This window comes from Rhipicephalus microplus, chromosome 7 (assembly GCF_043290135.1).
Source record: "Rhipicephalus microplus isolate Deutch F79 chromosome 7, USDA_Rmic, whole genome shotgun sequence".
Lineage (NCBI taxonomy): Eukaryota > Metazoa > Arthropoda > Arachnida > Ixodida > Ixodidae > Rhipicephalus > Rhipicephalus microplus.
Window position 1 is genome coordinate 25310029 of NC_134706.1, and position 12201 is coordinate 25322229.

At 47.8% G+C, this 12201-nt stretch overlaps 1 protein-coding gene across 3 annotated transcripts in view; it reads left to right on the forward strand.

Moving 5' to 3' along the window:
- The first annotated feature begins 194 nt into the window (after window positions 1-194).
- Window positions 195-12201, forward strand: part of inc (BTB/POZ domain-containing protein inc) — a 31776-nt gene continuing 19769 nt past the window's right edge. For 2 of the 3 annotated variants that reach the window (XM_075868845.1, XM_075868844.1), the window contains exons 1-2: window positions 195-463; window positions 12069-12177. In XM_075868845.1, coding sequence (XP_075724960.1) covers window positions 236-463; window positions 12069-12177 — 337 coding nt within the window. In that variant the 5' untranslated portion in view covers window positions 195-235. The remainder of the gene's footprint in view (window positions 464-12068; window positions 12178-12201) is intronic. The other variant, XM_037431622.2, reaches the window with a different exon arrangement.

Below are 12201 nucleotides of genomic sequence, written 5' to 3' on the forward strand. Positions count from 1 at the left end.
AGCTTCATAGTAAATGTTGCGCTATTGCTCAGCAGTATTCCTTTACTTATTGTACAAAAATTATGCCCGAAAAAGTACGCCAAGTTCTCCTGCGCGGCGTTGGGCAACGCCAATTGAAATGGAAACAATAAAATAAAGCGAAAACGAAACAGCACCGCTGTCGATGCCAGTGACGCCTAGCGTCGCCGTTTCATTTAATCTCGATATCGCACATCGAAGAGAGGGATCGTTCAAGATGGCGGGCCGGGACCTCAACTCCGCGGCCGACAACGCTGACGATAATCCGTCGGCGACCGAAAACGCCAAGTCCTGTGCGACGTCCAAGCAGGCCAAGAACGCCCAGTGGGTCAAGCTGAACGTCGGCGGCACCTGCTTCCTGACGACGCGTACCACCCTGTGTCGCGATCCCAAGTCGTTCCTCTACCGACTATGCCAAGAGGACCCCGAACTTGACTCTGACAAGGTACCGTAGTTCGTCTTCACTTGATTACTGTTCCATCCTCACATTTTTTTTTTTCTAGCTTCTTTCAAGTTCACCGTTCCTACACACACTTCGTGAACACCTCGTGTCTGCATGTATTTCGCTGTGTTTTATTTCGACGTCGAAATTGAACAAATTGAACAAACTTGCGTCGCAGCAGTGGTTTTTTTGACGAGCTCGTGGCTTCTCGTCCAGAGTAAGCTGGATTTTTCGAACCCCTAAACGTCGCCCGTCGGTAATAAACAGACCGCCGTTAACTCCAACCACACCTCGTTTCTTTAGAATTCGCGTTTCTTTCTCGGCGTCGAAGTGTAACAAATCGAAACGTGTGTCGCGGCGGTGGTTTTCCTACTGTGTAGCCATTCCCTGTCTTGTTCGTCGGCCTCTCCAAATTCTGCAAGACTCGCTACTTTAATCAAACACGGCGTCGCTAATGACCGCAAGATCTACGCAACTAACGATTCGGTTTCTCACGATTGGAGTGGACGTTATGACGCGACTTTTTTGAGTCCGGCAGCCCAACGTCGTTGCAGCGCCAATCGAAGCGGCGTGCCTTTAAAAAGCCCACCGTCGGTGGTGAGTCGTACCTTCCGGTGGTTTCTGTTTATTCTGTGTTCGATTGTTCCCTTGACGATGTTTCTTTCTCCTCCTTTTCTGGTCGCGCCGGAAACAAAAATAAAAACTTCCTTCTCTACGCGTCGTCGCTTCGCCTGCCTGTCGCGCGCTGTGCATGGAACGCGCTCGAAACAGCGAAAACATGGTTATCTTTTACTATTCCGGAGCTGTTTTTTTTTTTTTTCATATTGCCCCGCGGAAGTACTGCACGTTCGGGCATTTCTCTAAACATGTTCAAACGTTAAAGGTGCGCATTTGTTACACAACGATTGCATACAAGTCCACAAGAATCGCTGTCCCTCCCGCAGAAAATTTACGTAAGCTCTCCAGCCAATGGCGCTCACTCATTTTCGTGACGTTAGAGACTTCTCGAGTGTTTTCAGCTAGCCAACTTTTTTCGTCTATGCACACTGCTGTGTCGCTGGTTTTTAAGGTCGGAAACATGAATGCCGTGGTAAATTTCGTGAGGGTCCCAGACGTCGCTGTTCAGCGAGGGGTAGCCTTTTAACCCTTTCATGTGCGTGGTGTTTACATTTGACGATAAAAATACATTTCGAGCAGAAACAAGCTAGCGCGGTTGTCTTTCGCGGTTTTCATGTGCTTTCTTGTTTCATAGGTTGTTGTGGGTGGGGCTGGCAATTTTTTATTATAATTATTAGGTCGTAGCCTACTGCAGTAGTAGTAATGCCTTCAATCACAGGTTTCAACATTGGAGTGTTCCTGCGAGCGTGAAACGACGGTCCTACAGAATTTACCTGCCTAAGACTGCGTTTTTTCTTTTGTTCATTCGTTCCGATTATTTTCGCGTATCACGAAATGGGATTTTCGCTATAACGTAGTTGTACGGATGCTAGGTACGGGTACACCGAAGCCCCGTAATAACGGTATCGGACAAACGAGATCTTGGTTGCGTTTTTTTTCTTTCTTTGTTTGTTTTTGTACCCCATGTTTTCTTTTTTTTTCCTTCTACGATTTGGTATTTGCGCCCGTCTTCTTGACAGTTCGCAAGCGATGGTGACATTAAAGAACAAAAAATGGCGACACAAAAAATTACCGTGCAAAGGTTCTTCGAATGTCAGTGCACACTTAAAAAAAAGAAAAAAAAAAGCGCCGCACCTCTTATGTGTCGCACTTGACGGACAATCTCACTTGGATAGTTCACGGTGGAGTAGCATCTGAAAGCTAGGAATTGAAGTGATAGTAAATATATCCTCGACAAAAAGTAATAAAAACAAATCAAACGTATAGCTTATTGCTCGTGATGTATGCCCACTCCCTGTATGGGTCTGCAGAAGACCCACATTTATCATTATTATCATGCCCCGCCGCGGTGGTCTAGTGGCTAAGGTACTCGGCTGCTAACCCGCAGGGCGCGGGTTCGAATCCCGGCTGCGGCGGCTGCATTTCCGATGGAGGCGGAAATGTTGTAGGCCCGTGTGCTCAGATTTGGGTGCACGTTAAAGAACCCCAGGTGGTCTAAATTTCCGGAGCCCTCCACTACGGCGTCTCTCATAATCATATAGTAGTTTTGGGACGTTAAACCCCACATATCAATCAATCATTATTATCATTATCATCATCCTGGCTACGACTTTTGAAGGGCAAAGGCCTCTCCCATGTTCCGCCAATCAACGTTCCTGGTCTTGTGCTGTCTGTTGCCACTTTATCGCTGCAGGCTATTCTATTTCATCTGCGCACCAGATTTTCTATCTCCCTCTCGCGTGTTTGCCTTAACTGGGAATCCAGTCAGCTGCGCTCAAAGGGGCCCTGCAACACTTTATTCCAGTAGCCATGAAATGGATTCACTAAAGAAGCACATTGCCTCACGAATTCACCGCTGCAAGAAGTTTCATAATCTGTCCAGTACGGGCGGAGGTGGAGATTTGTCGCACACTGCAAATACATTTCTCTCGTCCCGACGAAAGCGCTGGACGCTAAGCAGGTAGGGATGGCACGGGAAAAGAAAATACGTCACGTGCGCCTCGTGATTTTGAGCACTTTTTTTAAAGACGACAGTCTTTCTTGGGGACCTTCACAGCAAAAATTTTAGTCTGTCTGTCTGTCCATTTGTCTGTTTGTTCACCTTTAACGGTACCAGGCACTTTAAACTGCTGCACCAGCGGATGCCCCAAACGGCCGACCCCATCCGCAGCGCCCACCAATGTTGCTCAAGATTCAGCGTTCATACTTGTGCGAATGTCAATTAAAAAGCAGTCATCGCGCATATCTGAGGCAGCATAACAACACGTATATATTTTGTATGTGCGTCTTTACTAAAAAAAAGCATAAGTTATTCTAAGAACCGTAGCGTTTATCACGTGACGCTGACCATGCGACGCTTGCATGAAAAGGGAAGTGTTTCCAACGCTTTGCTAAGACGACACGGTGGCGGCACCTACCCGTCGCCTTGCGCTCTACACCTTATCACCTTTGAGACGGGCGTGCGCGGAGCCGCGCGTTTTGTTTTCCAAGATAACTGCCAGATAGCGCTCATGTCTCACGAGTGACGTGACTTGGTGCGCTGGTTCGTCTCCGCTGCACGCTCGAGGCACTCTGAACGCAGTGCTTCCAGAATTACCATTCACTGATTTTCTTGCGCAGAACATCAAACAAACGTTTCGCGCAATCTCTCCAGACTATCGTCTTTCGACGACATTTGCAGATTAACATGCAGATACGGGGCCAATTTTTTCTTCTTTTTTTTCCCAGCTGGGAACCGCGTTTTCGGCCGTGTGTGACGCGCCGAAGCTTGCGAGCAGCGCGAGAACCGACACACTCGTCGCGTGCGTCACGGTTTCGGAATGTCTCCGATCGTGATGGCGCGCTTTGTGACGTCACGCAGATCGTCGCTCGCTGACAGCGCTGTCTAATGGTTGTCGTTTGAGACAGCGGTGTGAATGTGCTCCGAGGCCGATGTCATGGTGACATTTTCATTCGTTCGAAAAGACAGCCGCGGTCTTTCTCGGCTGCGCCGTCAAGTGCTCTGGTAATAAGCTGGATGACGAAGGTTCTACTCCCTGGCCATGGCAGCCGCGATTCGATGGCAACGAAATGCTTGAAACGCCCCTACATGCAGTTCGAATGAGGTGCATGCCTTCCAGGATAGTTTTGTGGACGTCTGAAACCCCTGAAACGCATTCATCCATCTGTTCGTTCTCGACAAGTCTACTTGCGTAATGCGCGCAATCTGATGACTTGAAGTTCCCCAATCACTGCGGTCGCGGCCTCAGATAAGGATAAAGAGCGTGCATGGTCGGCAGGATTTGTCTCGGAGATGGGTGCAAACGCGCTGCACTGCGCGGGGTAAAGTTCATGCGACTTTCAAGAGTCAATTAAGTGCCCCGGTAACAACTGCTGACGGCCATGTAAGCACGATATTCGCAATAATCAGGGACCTAATTAGAGGTGAGTTGAGGTGATTCTGACACCCCTGGGAAATTCCCTCGTGATTTAAAGGTGCCATCGGCCATACCACGCTGAATGCGCCGGTTCTCCTCGTGCTTTAAAGGTGTGCTGACATCTATTTCAGAAGGAGAGTTTTCTCTACCATACAAATCTCCTGTGTACAGAGATGACCCTGAGCAAGTGTGATGCTCAGCAAATACCGACGAGACAAATATTAGAGTAATTTTTTTTCATGGTTCTTCCTATCGACATCGACACTAAACTGACGTCAGGCTACTAATTCTGGTGATTTCGCGTTGAAGTCTGGCTAATTGTGATAACTTAAGGTACCGATACTTCCAAGATGGCCCGCTTAATTGGGCGTCACCAACGGAATCACGGGGTGGTGCGGCCGTGGGGACGTCGCAATATCTTCCGGTAGCACGTGACCAAAAGCTCATACCGTATTGTGACGTCAGGGTGCAGTAGGATCCGAAACTGGCATTTAAAAACATACCCTTTTATTTTTCAGAGTGCACTCGCACTTACCCCTACATCTCTAAATAAACTTTCGAGAAATCGACACACACACACACACACACACACACACACACACACACACACACACACACACACACACACAAAAGAATATAGTCGGGTCAGCACCCCTGTAAAGATTTGTGCGATACTAAAGTTCTTTTATACGTCGACCACCAGTGGCCATTGTTGGCCGTTCCACACGTTGACCCCCCCCCCCCCCCCCAGATACTCTGACAATAATTAATCGACTGCTATAGGAACGACAATATGAGATCCGCCTTATTCGGGTCACATTTGCTCCGATGTAGTCATCTTCGCTTGCTTTTTAGGGCGGAAACTTTGGATGCCTCATCAGACGCGAAATTGACCGTCGGCTTCGAAACGAGTTATGCTAGGTAGCAGTGGCTTAGCCTGGTTATGCAAGGATATACGTAGCGTAAGCTACGGACGGACGGGCAGACAGGACGGACGGAGGAACTGGCGAATGGGCTCGCGCGAGTAGAATGTCAGCCCACTAGTGACACATCACTCCTGCAGGAGCTGCCAGGCCTTCTCCGGCATATGTAGAGTTTCCTAAATTCACACTAGAGGGACCTATGACGCTAGTGTCTACGGGAGCTGCAACGTACGGAGCTTCAGCCAGCATGGGAATGATGGGTAGTACACGGATTTGTCTATAGCCTTCTTACTTTACGTTCCTTTTGGCTTCGCGTGGCTTGAATTAAGCAGCTTTGTCACGAAACATTTCTCGGCGGATGTTCAGGAGTTGCGCTTAAGCGCTATAATCTTTTAGGCTTACCATTTCATATCGGGTCCCGAAGTTCCAAAGGGTTTGTTCTTTCCTTTGAAGCAAAAACCGAAACGCAGCAATAAACAAAGCCGCAAGTACGATTCGCCACCCGCAAGTATGAAGCCAATAGGGCAAATCCGTGTACTACCCATCATTCCCATGGTCGATGAACGATCGCAGCGCCAGCTAGAGTCCCCTATAGATAATTTTAGGAAACTCTTTGTTCTCCGGCGCGCCAGCTGCTCGCTGTGTGACGTCACTAGTACTCGGGCATGCTCAGCACGGCTCTCGATAAACCGCGCAAAACTGCTCAACCTTGGTTAGTGTATAGCTTACGCTACAAAAAAAAAATTGTCGTCACTTAATTGCGTGTCTCCGTAAGGTCACGTGATGACGTCATCGTATGACGTCGTTTGATAAAAGTTGCAGCGATCACGGGTGCAGTGACAAACCAGCTAAGGGGCGGAAAGGGTGCGGTGGATGATGAATGCGTTTACTGAGAAGAAAAAGACGACTGCTTTCGACTTTGACTGCGAATAGCGTAAGGGACCCTCAGAATTCCCCCCCCCCTTTTTTTTTTTTCCTCTTTAGCGTGGCGTAAAATAACATCCTGCCGTGCATGTCGGATGCGTGTATGCATGAACGGAATTCGCCGTCGGTGACACCTCGCATTTCCTGTAACAGCCGCGTGGTGGTGCGCTTCGCGGGTCGTCGGCCACGAGTCGTCTCCGGCACTCGTCTGTCATACTGTTTCGTCTTGCGCATGTGCGACCGAGCGACATCCTATATTGAAACACCGAGGGAAGTGCATTGCGATAGCGGTGACGAATCGGACGCGCGCCATACTCACTCGTACTGGGCGCATTAAGCTGTCCATTATAGTTCACCCTCGATCGCGCTGTGCGCCCTCATGCATGGTTTAAAAGTTCGAAGTGATCACGCCGGAAAATGCTTTGGTCCCGCGTTCGAATTCTCGTACCATGACGATTTTTTTCGCTTCACCACGACAGCTTACTTGCCCCACCACGGTGGTCTAGTGGCTAAGGTACTCCGCTGCTGACCCGCAGGTCGCGGGTTCGTATCCCTGCTGCGGCGGCTGCATTTCCGATGGAGGCGGAAGTGTTGTAGGCCCGTGTGCTCAGATTTGGGTGCACGTTAAAGAACCCCAGGTGGTCTAAATTTCCGAAGCTTTTCACTACGGCGTCTTTCATAATGATATGGTGGTTTTGGGACGTTAAACCCCACATATCAATCAACGACAGTATACTTGCGTCAGAAAACGCCGTGTGGATTTGCGGTTCGTCCCTTCTTCTGCATGGCGGCCGACAACCGGCCTTGCATTGAGGTGAAACGCCGCAGGTATCGGCCGCTATGCGGCTGGTTGCTGAGTTTCAAATTTGCTGGACACTTCAGGTTACATCGTTTGCAGTTGTTATGCCATGTGGACATGAACTTGTATGCAAGCGGATGCGTGCGACAGCTTTATTTTTTGCTGCATGGTGGATCTGGATCGGGTCGCTCCGCCACGCCGAATTTTGTTGCTGCCCAGTATAGGCTTCCCGCTATGCCGGTCTCCCATCATCATCATCATCATTAGCCTGACTACGTCCACTGCAGGACAAAGGCCTCTCCCATGTTCTGCCAGTTAACCCGGTCATGTGCTTGCTGCTGCCAATTTATACCCGCAAACTTCTTAATCTCGTCTGCCCACCTAACCTTCTGTCTCCCCCTAACCCGCTTCCCTTCTCTGGGAATCCAGTCAGTTACCCTTAATGACCAGCGGTTATCCTGTCTACGCGCTACATGCCCGGCCCATGTCCATTTCCTCTTCTTTATTTCAACTATGATATCATTAACCCCCGTTTGTCCCCTAATCCACTCTGCTCTCTTCTTGTCTCTTAAGGTTACACCTACCATTTTTCTTTCCATTGCTCGCTGCGTCGTCCTCAATTTAAGCTGAACCCTCTTTGTAAGTCTCCAGGTTTCTGCTCCGTAGCTTAGTACCGGCAAAATAGAGCTGTTATATACCTTCCTCTTGAGGGATAGGGGATAGAGGTCACCCATCAGGAGAAGACTATCATCGTCAGGAACGATGAGGCTAGTGAAAGCAAGTTCAGGTAGATAGTAACTAATATTGCCCGAGTTTAACCTAGCGAAACTCAATGAGTGATGTTGAAAAATAAGCTAATAAGTTATGTATTATCGAAGCCAGCTCAGCCGAGACCCCCCGAGGTTTATGTAATCCAGCGTTTGACGGACCCTCGTCTGGCGAAGGAACATACACTGGCGCAAAAAACATACACTCACTTGCAAAGGTCAAAAAATGAAAAATCACCCCATCATTGACGTTTTGCAATCATTGACAGATTACTAGGCAATCGTTGAAAGATGTTTAGTTGCCTTCTGTTTTTTTTCTTTGCAATCCTTTAGTATATACTTTTCACCGTCACTTCCGTGACGGAAGTACGTCAGCGGAGCCGTGGTGGACCCCGGCATAAGGCACTTTCGTGTAAAAAAAAAAGTGACGTTGACGTATTACATGTAACGTCCCAAATGTCCTGCGCGTCACCATCGTCGCCCGTTTGCAACGCAGTCTCTTCACTATAGATAACTCCGTCAGTGGTGGTGTGTATAAAAATGGTACACATCCGTCCTCTACGAAGGCGCGTAATGCATAGCGTGTTTCTTGGAGTAGATTGCAATGCGGGATGCACATTTGTACACCACGCTTCCCGAGTGGAAAACTGGCACTAATTGCTACACATTGCTGCAGAAGATCGCTCTCTGCTGGCGACACCACCTTGTAGTTAGGCAATCGTTTGACGTGCCGCTTTCCAGGACCAAGATTAAGAGCGTTATTCTTTTACCCGACACAAATACAACCAAACATAACACAGGCCAGGCATCTATTTTCAGTCTTGTGTTTTATTCTTCCCATTCAGAAATGCAACACGTCTGCATAATAATTAAATAATAATTACGTGCTAATTACGATCAATTACTGAAACGCGCGCGAAACAGCATATCACCTCATTATCCCTTTCGTGTAATGTGCCCCGCCGCGGTGGTCTAGTGGGTAAGGTACTGGGCTCCTGACCCGTATATAGGTCACGGGATCGAATCCCGGCGGCTGCATTTTCGATGGAGACGAAAATGCTGTGTGCTCAAATTTGGGTGCACGTTAACGAACTGCAGGTGGTCGAAATTTGAGGAGCCCTCCACTGCGGCGTCTCTCATAATCATCATATAGTGGTTTTGAGACAAACCCCACAAATCAATCAAAAACCAATGACATCGCGAGATGTAATATCGAGTGTACCTAATAGGATTATGTTGCGAGAAAAGTTGACACGTTTCGAGACAGATCATCGCGATTCGAACTCGAAAGGGGATATGACGACACACATACGAACGCGCATGCGCAAAAAAAGTGAGAAATGAAAATACGCGCTTTCTCATCCTTTTTCCGGGACTTTTTTTTTTTTTGTTTTACTACGCGTGCTCGCTTCGCATAAAGCGGCAGTAATATATAAGAGAGAGAGAGAGAGAGGTCGTTCAGGCGTGAACGCGCTTCGCACATCGCAACGCGAGGCGCTCGTTCCGACCGACGCAGTCAGCCCTGGTGAGAGCGCACGTGGCTTGGCGACGTGCTTGGTGCCAAATTTGCCGCCGCCCCCGCCCCTCCCTCTTTCTCTTTTTGCTTGCTTTCCCCGCGCATTACGGTATTTGGCGCGATATCGAAGCGAAAAAAGCTGTCGTGACTTCACGACGACAGCCGAGTTTTTGGTGGCGTGTAGTTTTTCAGCCTGCACACTGAGGGGGGGGGGGGGGAATTGCGGTGAAGCTTGCAACAAGGCCGCGTTAGGCTGGAAACAGCGAAACTGTATGATTCTGATAACTAATGCTGGTTGCTTCTTGGTTGTTTTGTAGACTTTAGCTTGGCGATGCATTAGCTTGATGTTGACGGTGTAGGCCTTCCATGGCTTCCGTTTCTTCTCGCTGTCGCCGTAGCATACGACACTCCGCCGAACTCTCTCTCTCTCTCTCTCTCTATACATATATATATATATATATATATATATATATATATATATATATATATATATGACGTGACTGTCGCAGGTTTTCTCGCTCTTCACATTCACGCGTGTGGGTGCCGGCCTTTGTTCCAGAGTACAATCATTGTTGGTCGGCATAAGGATGAGATGACTCGGTTGATCATATAAGCCGAACTTATTGATGCTCTTGGAGATGTATGTATTAGAAAGCCTTCAATTGCCTCGTCACCCAAGGAACTGGTGTTCCTGCGTACGCAGTGATACGTGATTTTATCTGTGATGTTTTTTTTTGTTGTTGTCCTATTTATCGTTTTTTCTTGTAGGTAGATGGCATTGTCGTGCATTTATCTGAATACACGTGCTTATCTGCTTGCGCGCCTCATGATTGTGGCTTAAAAGCGGCTTGGAGGTCGAAAATAAACATGTTGCTAGTAGCGCTCTGTCCTCTCAGTCTATTCCTTCCTATGTCCGTTTTTTTTTTTTTTTTTTTTTTGCCTCGCGCTACATAAACTTCTTTCAAATGCATTGTCAAACCCGCCCGTTTCTCATTTCGTGCATTTTTCTTTCTTCAAGAATCGCTACCACCACCGTTTCTCGCTCTAGGCTGCAGGGCAACGTCCGCCACACGCCACACCGCGGCAGCGCCGCAAAAAAAAAAAAAAAAAAAAAGGCCGTGGCGCTTCGGTGTGGTGGCGCCGTCTAGTTTTGCATAGACAAACTAGCTGCGGAAAAACCACGACCTCCTCTATAAATGGGAGGTCGGGGAAAAACGCGGACCGTGGTTTATTTCTTGCGCGTGTTCTCTTCTACCGAACGTCGTCTTGCGGCAGTGTGAAAGGCTGATCTACTAATTCACTTTAGGTATGTTTTTTTTTGTGTGTGTGTGTCTCATTCGAAGAACTAAAAGCACTTTTGGCCGCAATCCGTATACCGTGGCGTATACCGACGACTCGTCGACGCATCTGTGCTGTATGGGCTGCGTCGCCATCCCCTCTCTATGTGGCCATAGGAGAGAGGGGGGGGGAGCTGGGAGGAGGTTGGTTGCCGCATAGATGGGCGTGGAGATGCGAGGTCTTTTTAATCAGCATCCGCTTCCCGTGGCTCGCGCGTGTCTGAGCGGGGCGGCTCTTTGTTGTCTCTTTTTTTTTATTTCTTATCTTATCATATCACGTGCTGCGTCCTCTTTGTCTGCACCAGTGTGCTTGACGAAGTAACGCCACCAACTTATGGTACTCCTTCTTGGTGGGTGGCGTTGGGCATCTGCCATCGCTCCTACCTAGCGAACTGTTTATTAGGGTAGTGACAACTGGAACATCTGGGATGTCATGTTTCCAGATGCCATTTCGTTTCTCAAGAAGACTACGATTTGCTGCCTGTTACTGCCCGTTGGCATATAAGTGTGTTATTTATTGCTCGTATCATAGGCTGCATTTATCAATAAGGTATGACTTTCTTGATGCTTGAAACATACCGGGTGTTTTAAGGTAAGCTTTATGATCTTATTTAAACATTAGGCTTTTGAAGGCACGTCAGAACCACTTGTGCAAATAAATTAAGTGGCCAGGGGGACAGAAAGTTAGATGATGATTATTGCTGTCAGCAGCCCAATTAACTTTTTACAGGCTGCCATAAGTTGGCATGTTTATATTGAAAAAATGTAGGTTGAGGTGTTTGTACACAGTTTCAGTTGGAAGATATTTTTTAGTGTGCCTGTTCTCCGAGATATCCAGCTTTTAAGTTAATTGTCTTTCACATTACGCATACAAGAGAGTGAGGGTCCGTGCAAAGCTCCTCCCTAAAGTGACGCATCTGTTGCATGTGGTGTTTAGTGTGTGAAGAAAGTGGAAGCGATAACGAACAAGATGATGGTTACTGTAGTGTGGCAGAAATGTAACCTACGCGTGCTTGTTTCTCTTAGAGTGTAGACACTTGTACTAGTGCTTTTAATTTGATAGTTGTTTGAGACTGTTCTTGTTTGCAGTGGGAATGTATATTTAAAGGGGTCCTGAATCAATCTGCATGTTCGGTGAAGGTCAACTTTGTACGAAAGGTCGCTTGAGAATTACTTGAAATTTTCGGGACCCCTTTAAGCATGTGTAAAGCATGCAGCTGTGCTTGTTCCTTTTTACCTTTTTTTTTAATTACTTGGGCCTTGGTCCTTTGTTACCTTTCAGTTAACTTTTTCGCTCTGTTCGTGCAGGACGAGACGGGAGCATACTTAATAGACCGCGACCCGACCTACTTCGGCCCTATTCTTAACTACCTGCGGCATGGCAAGTTGGTCATTAACAAGGACCTTGCAGAAGAAGGTAAGCTTGCAAAACAGGCGTGCG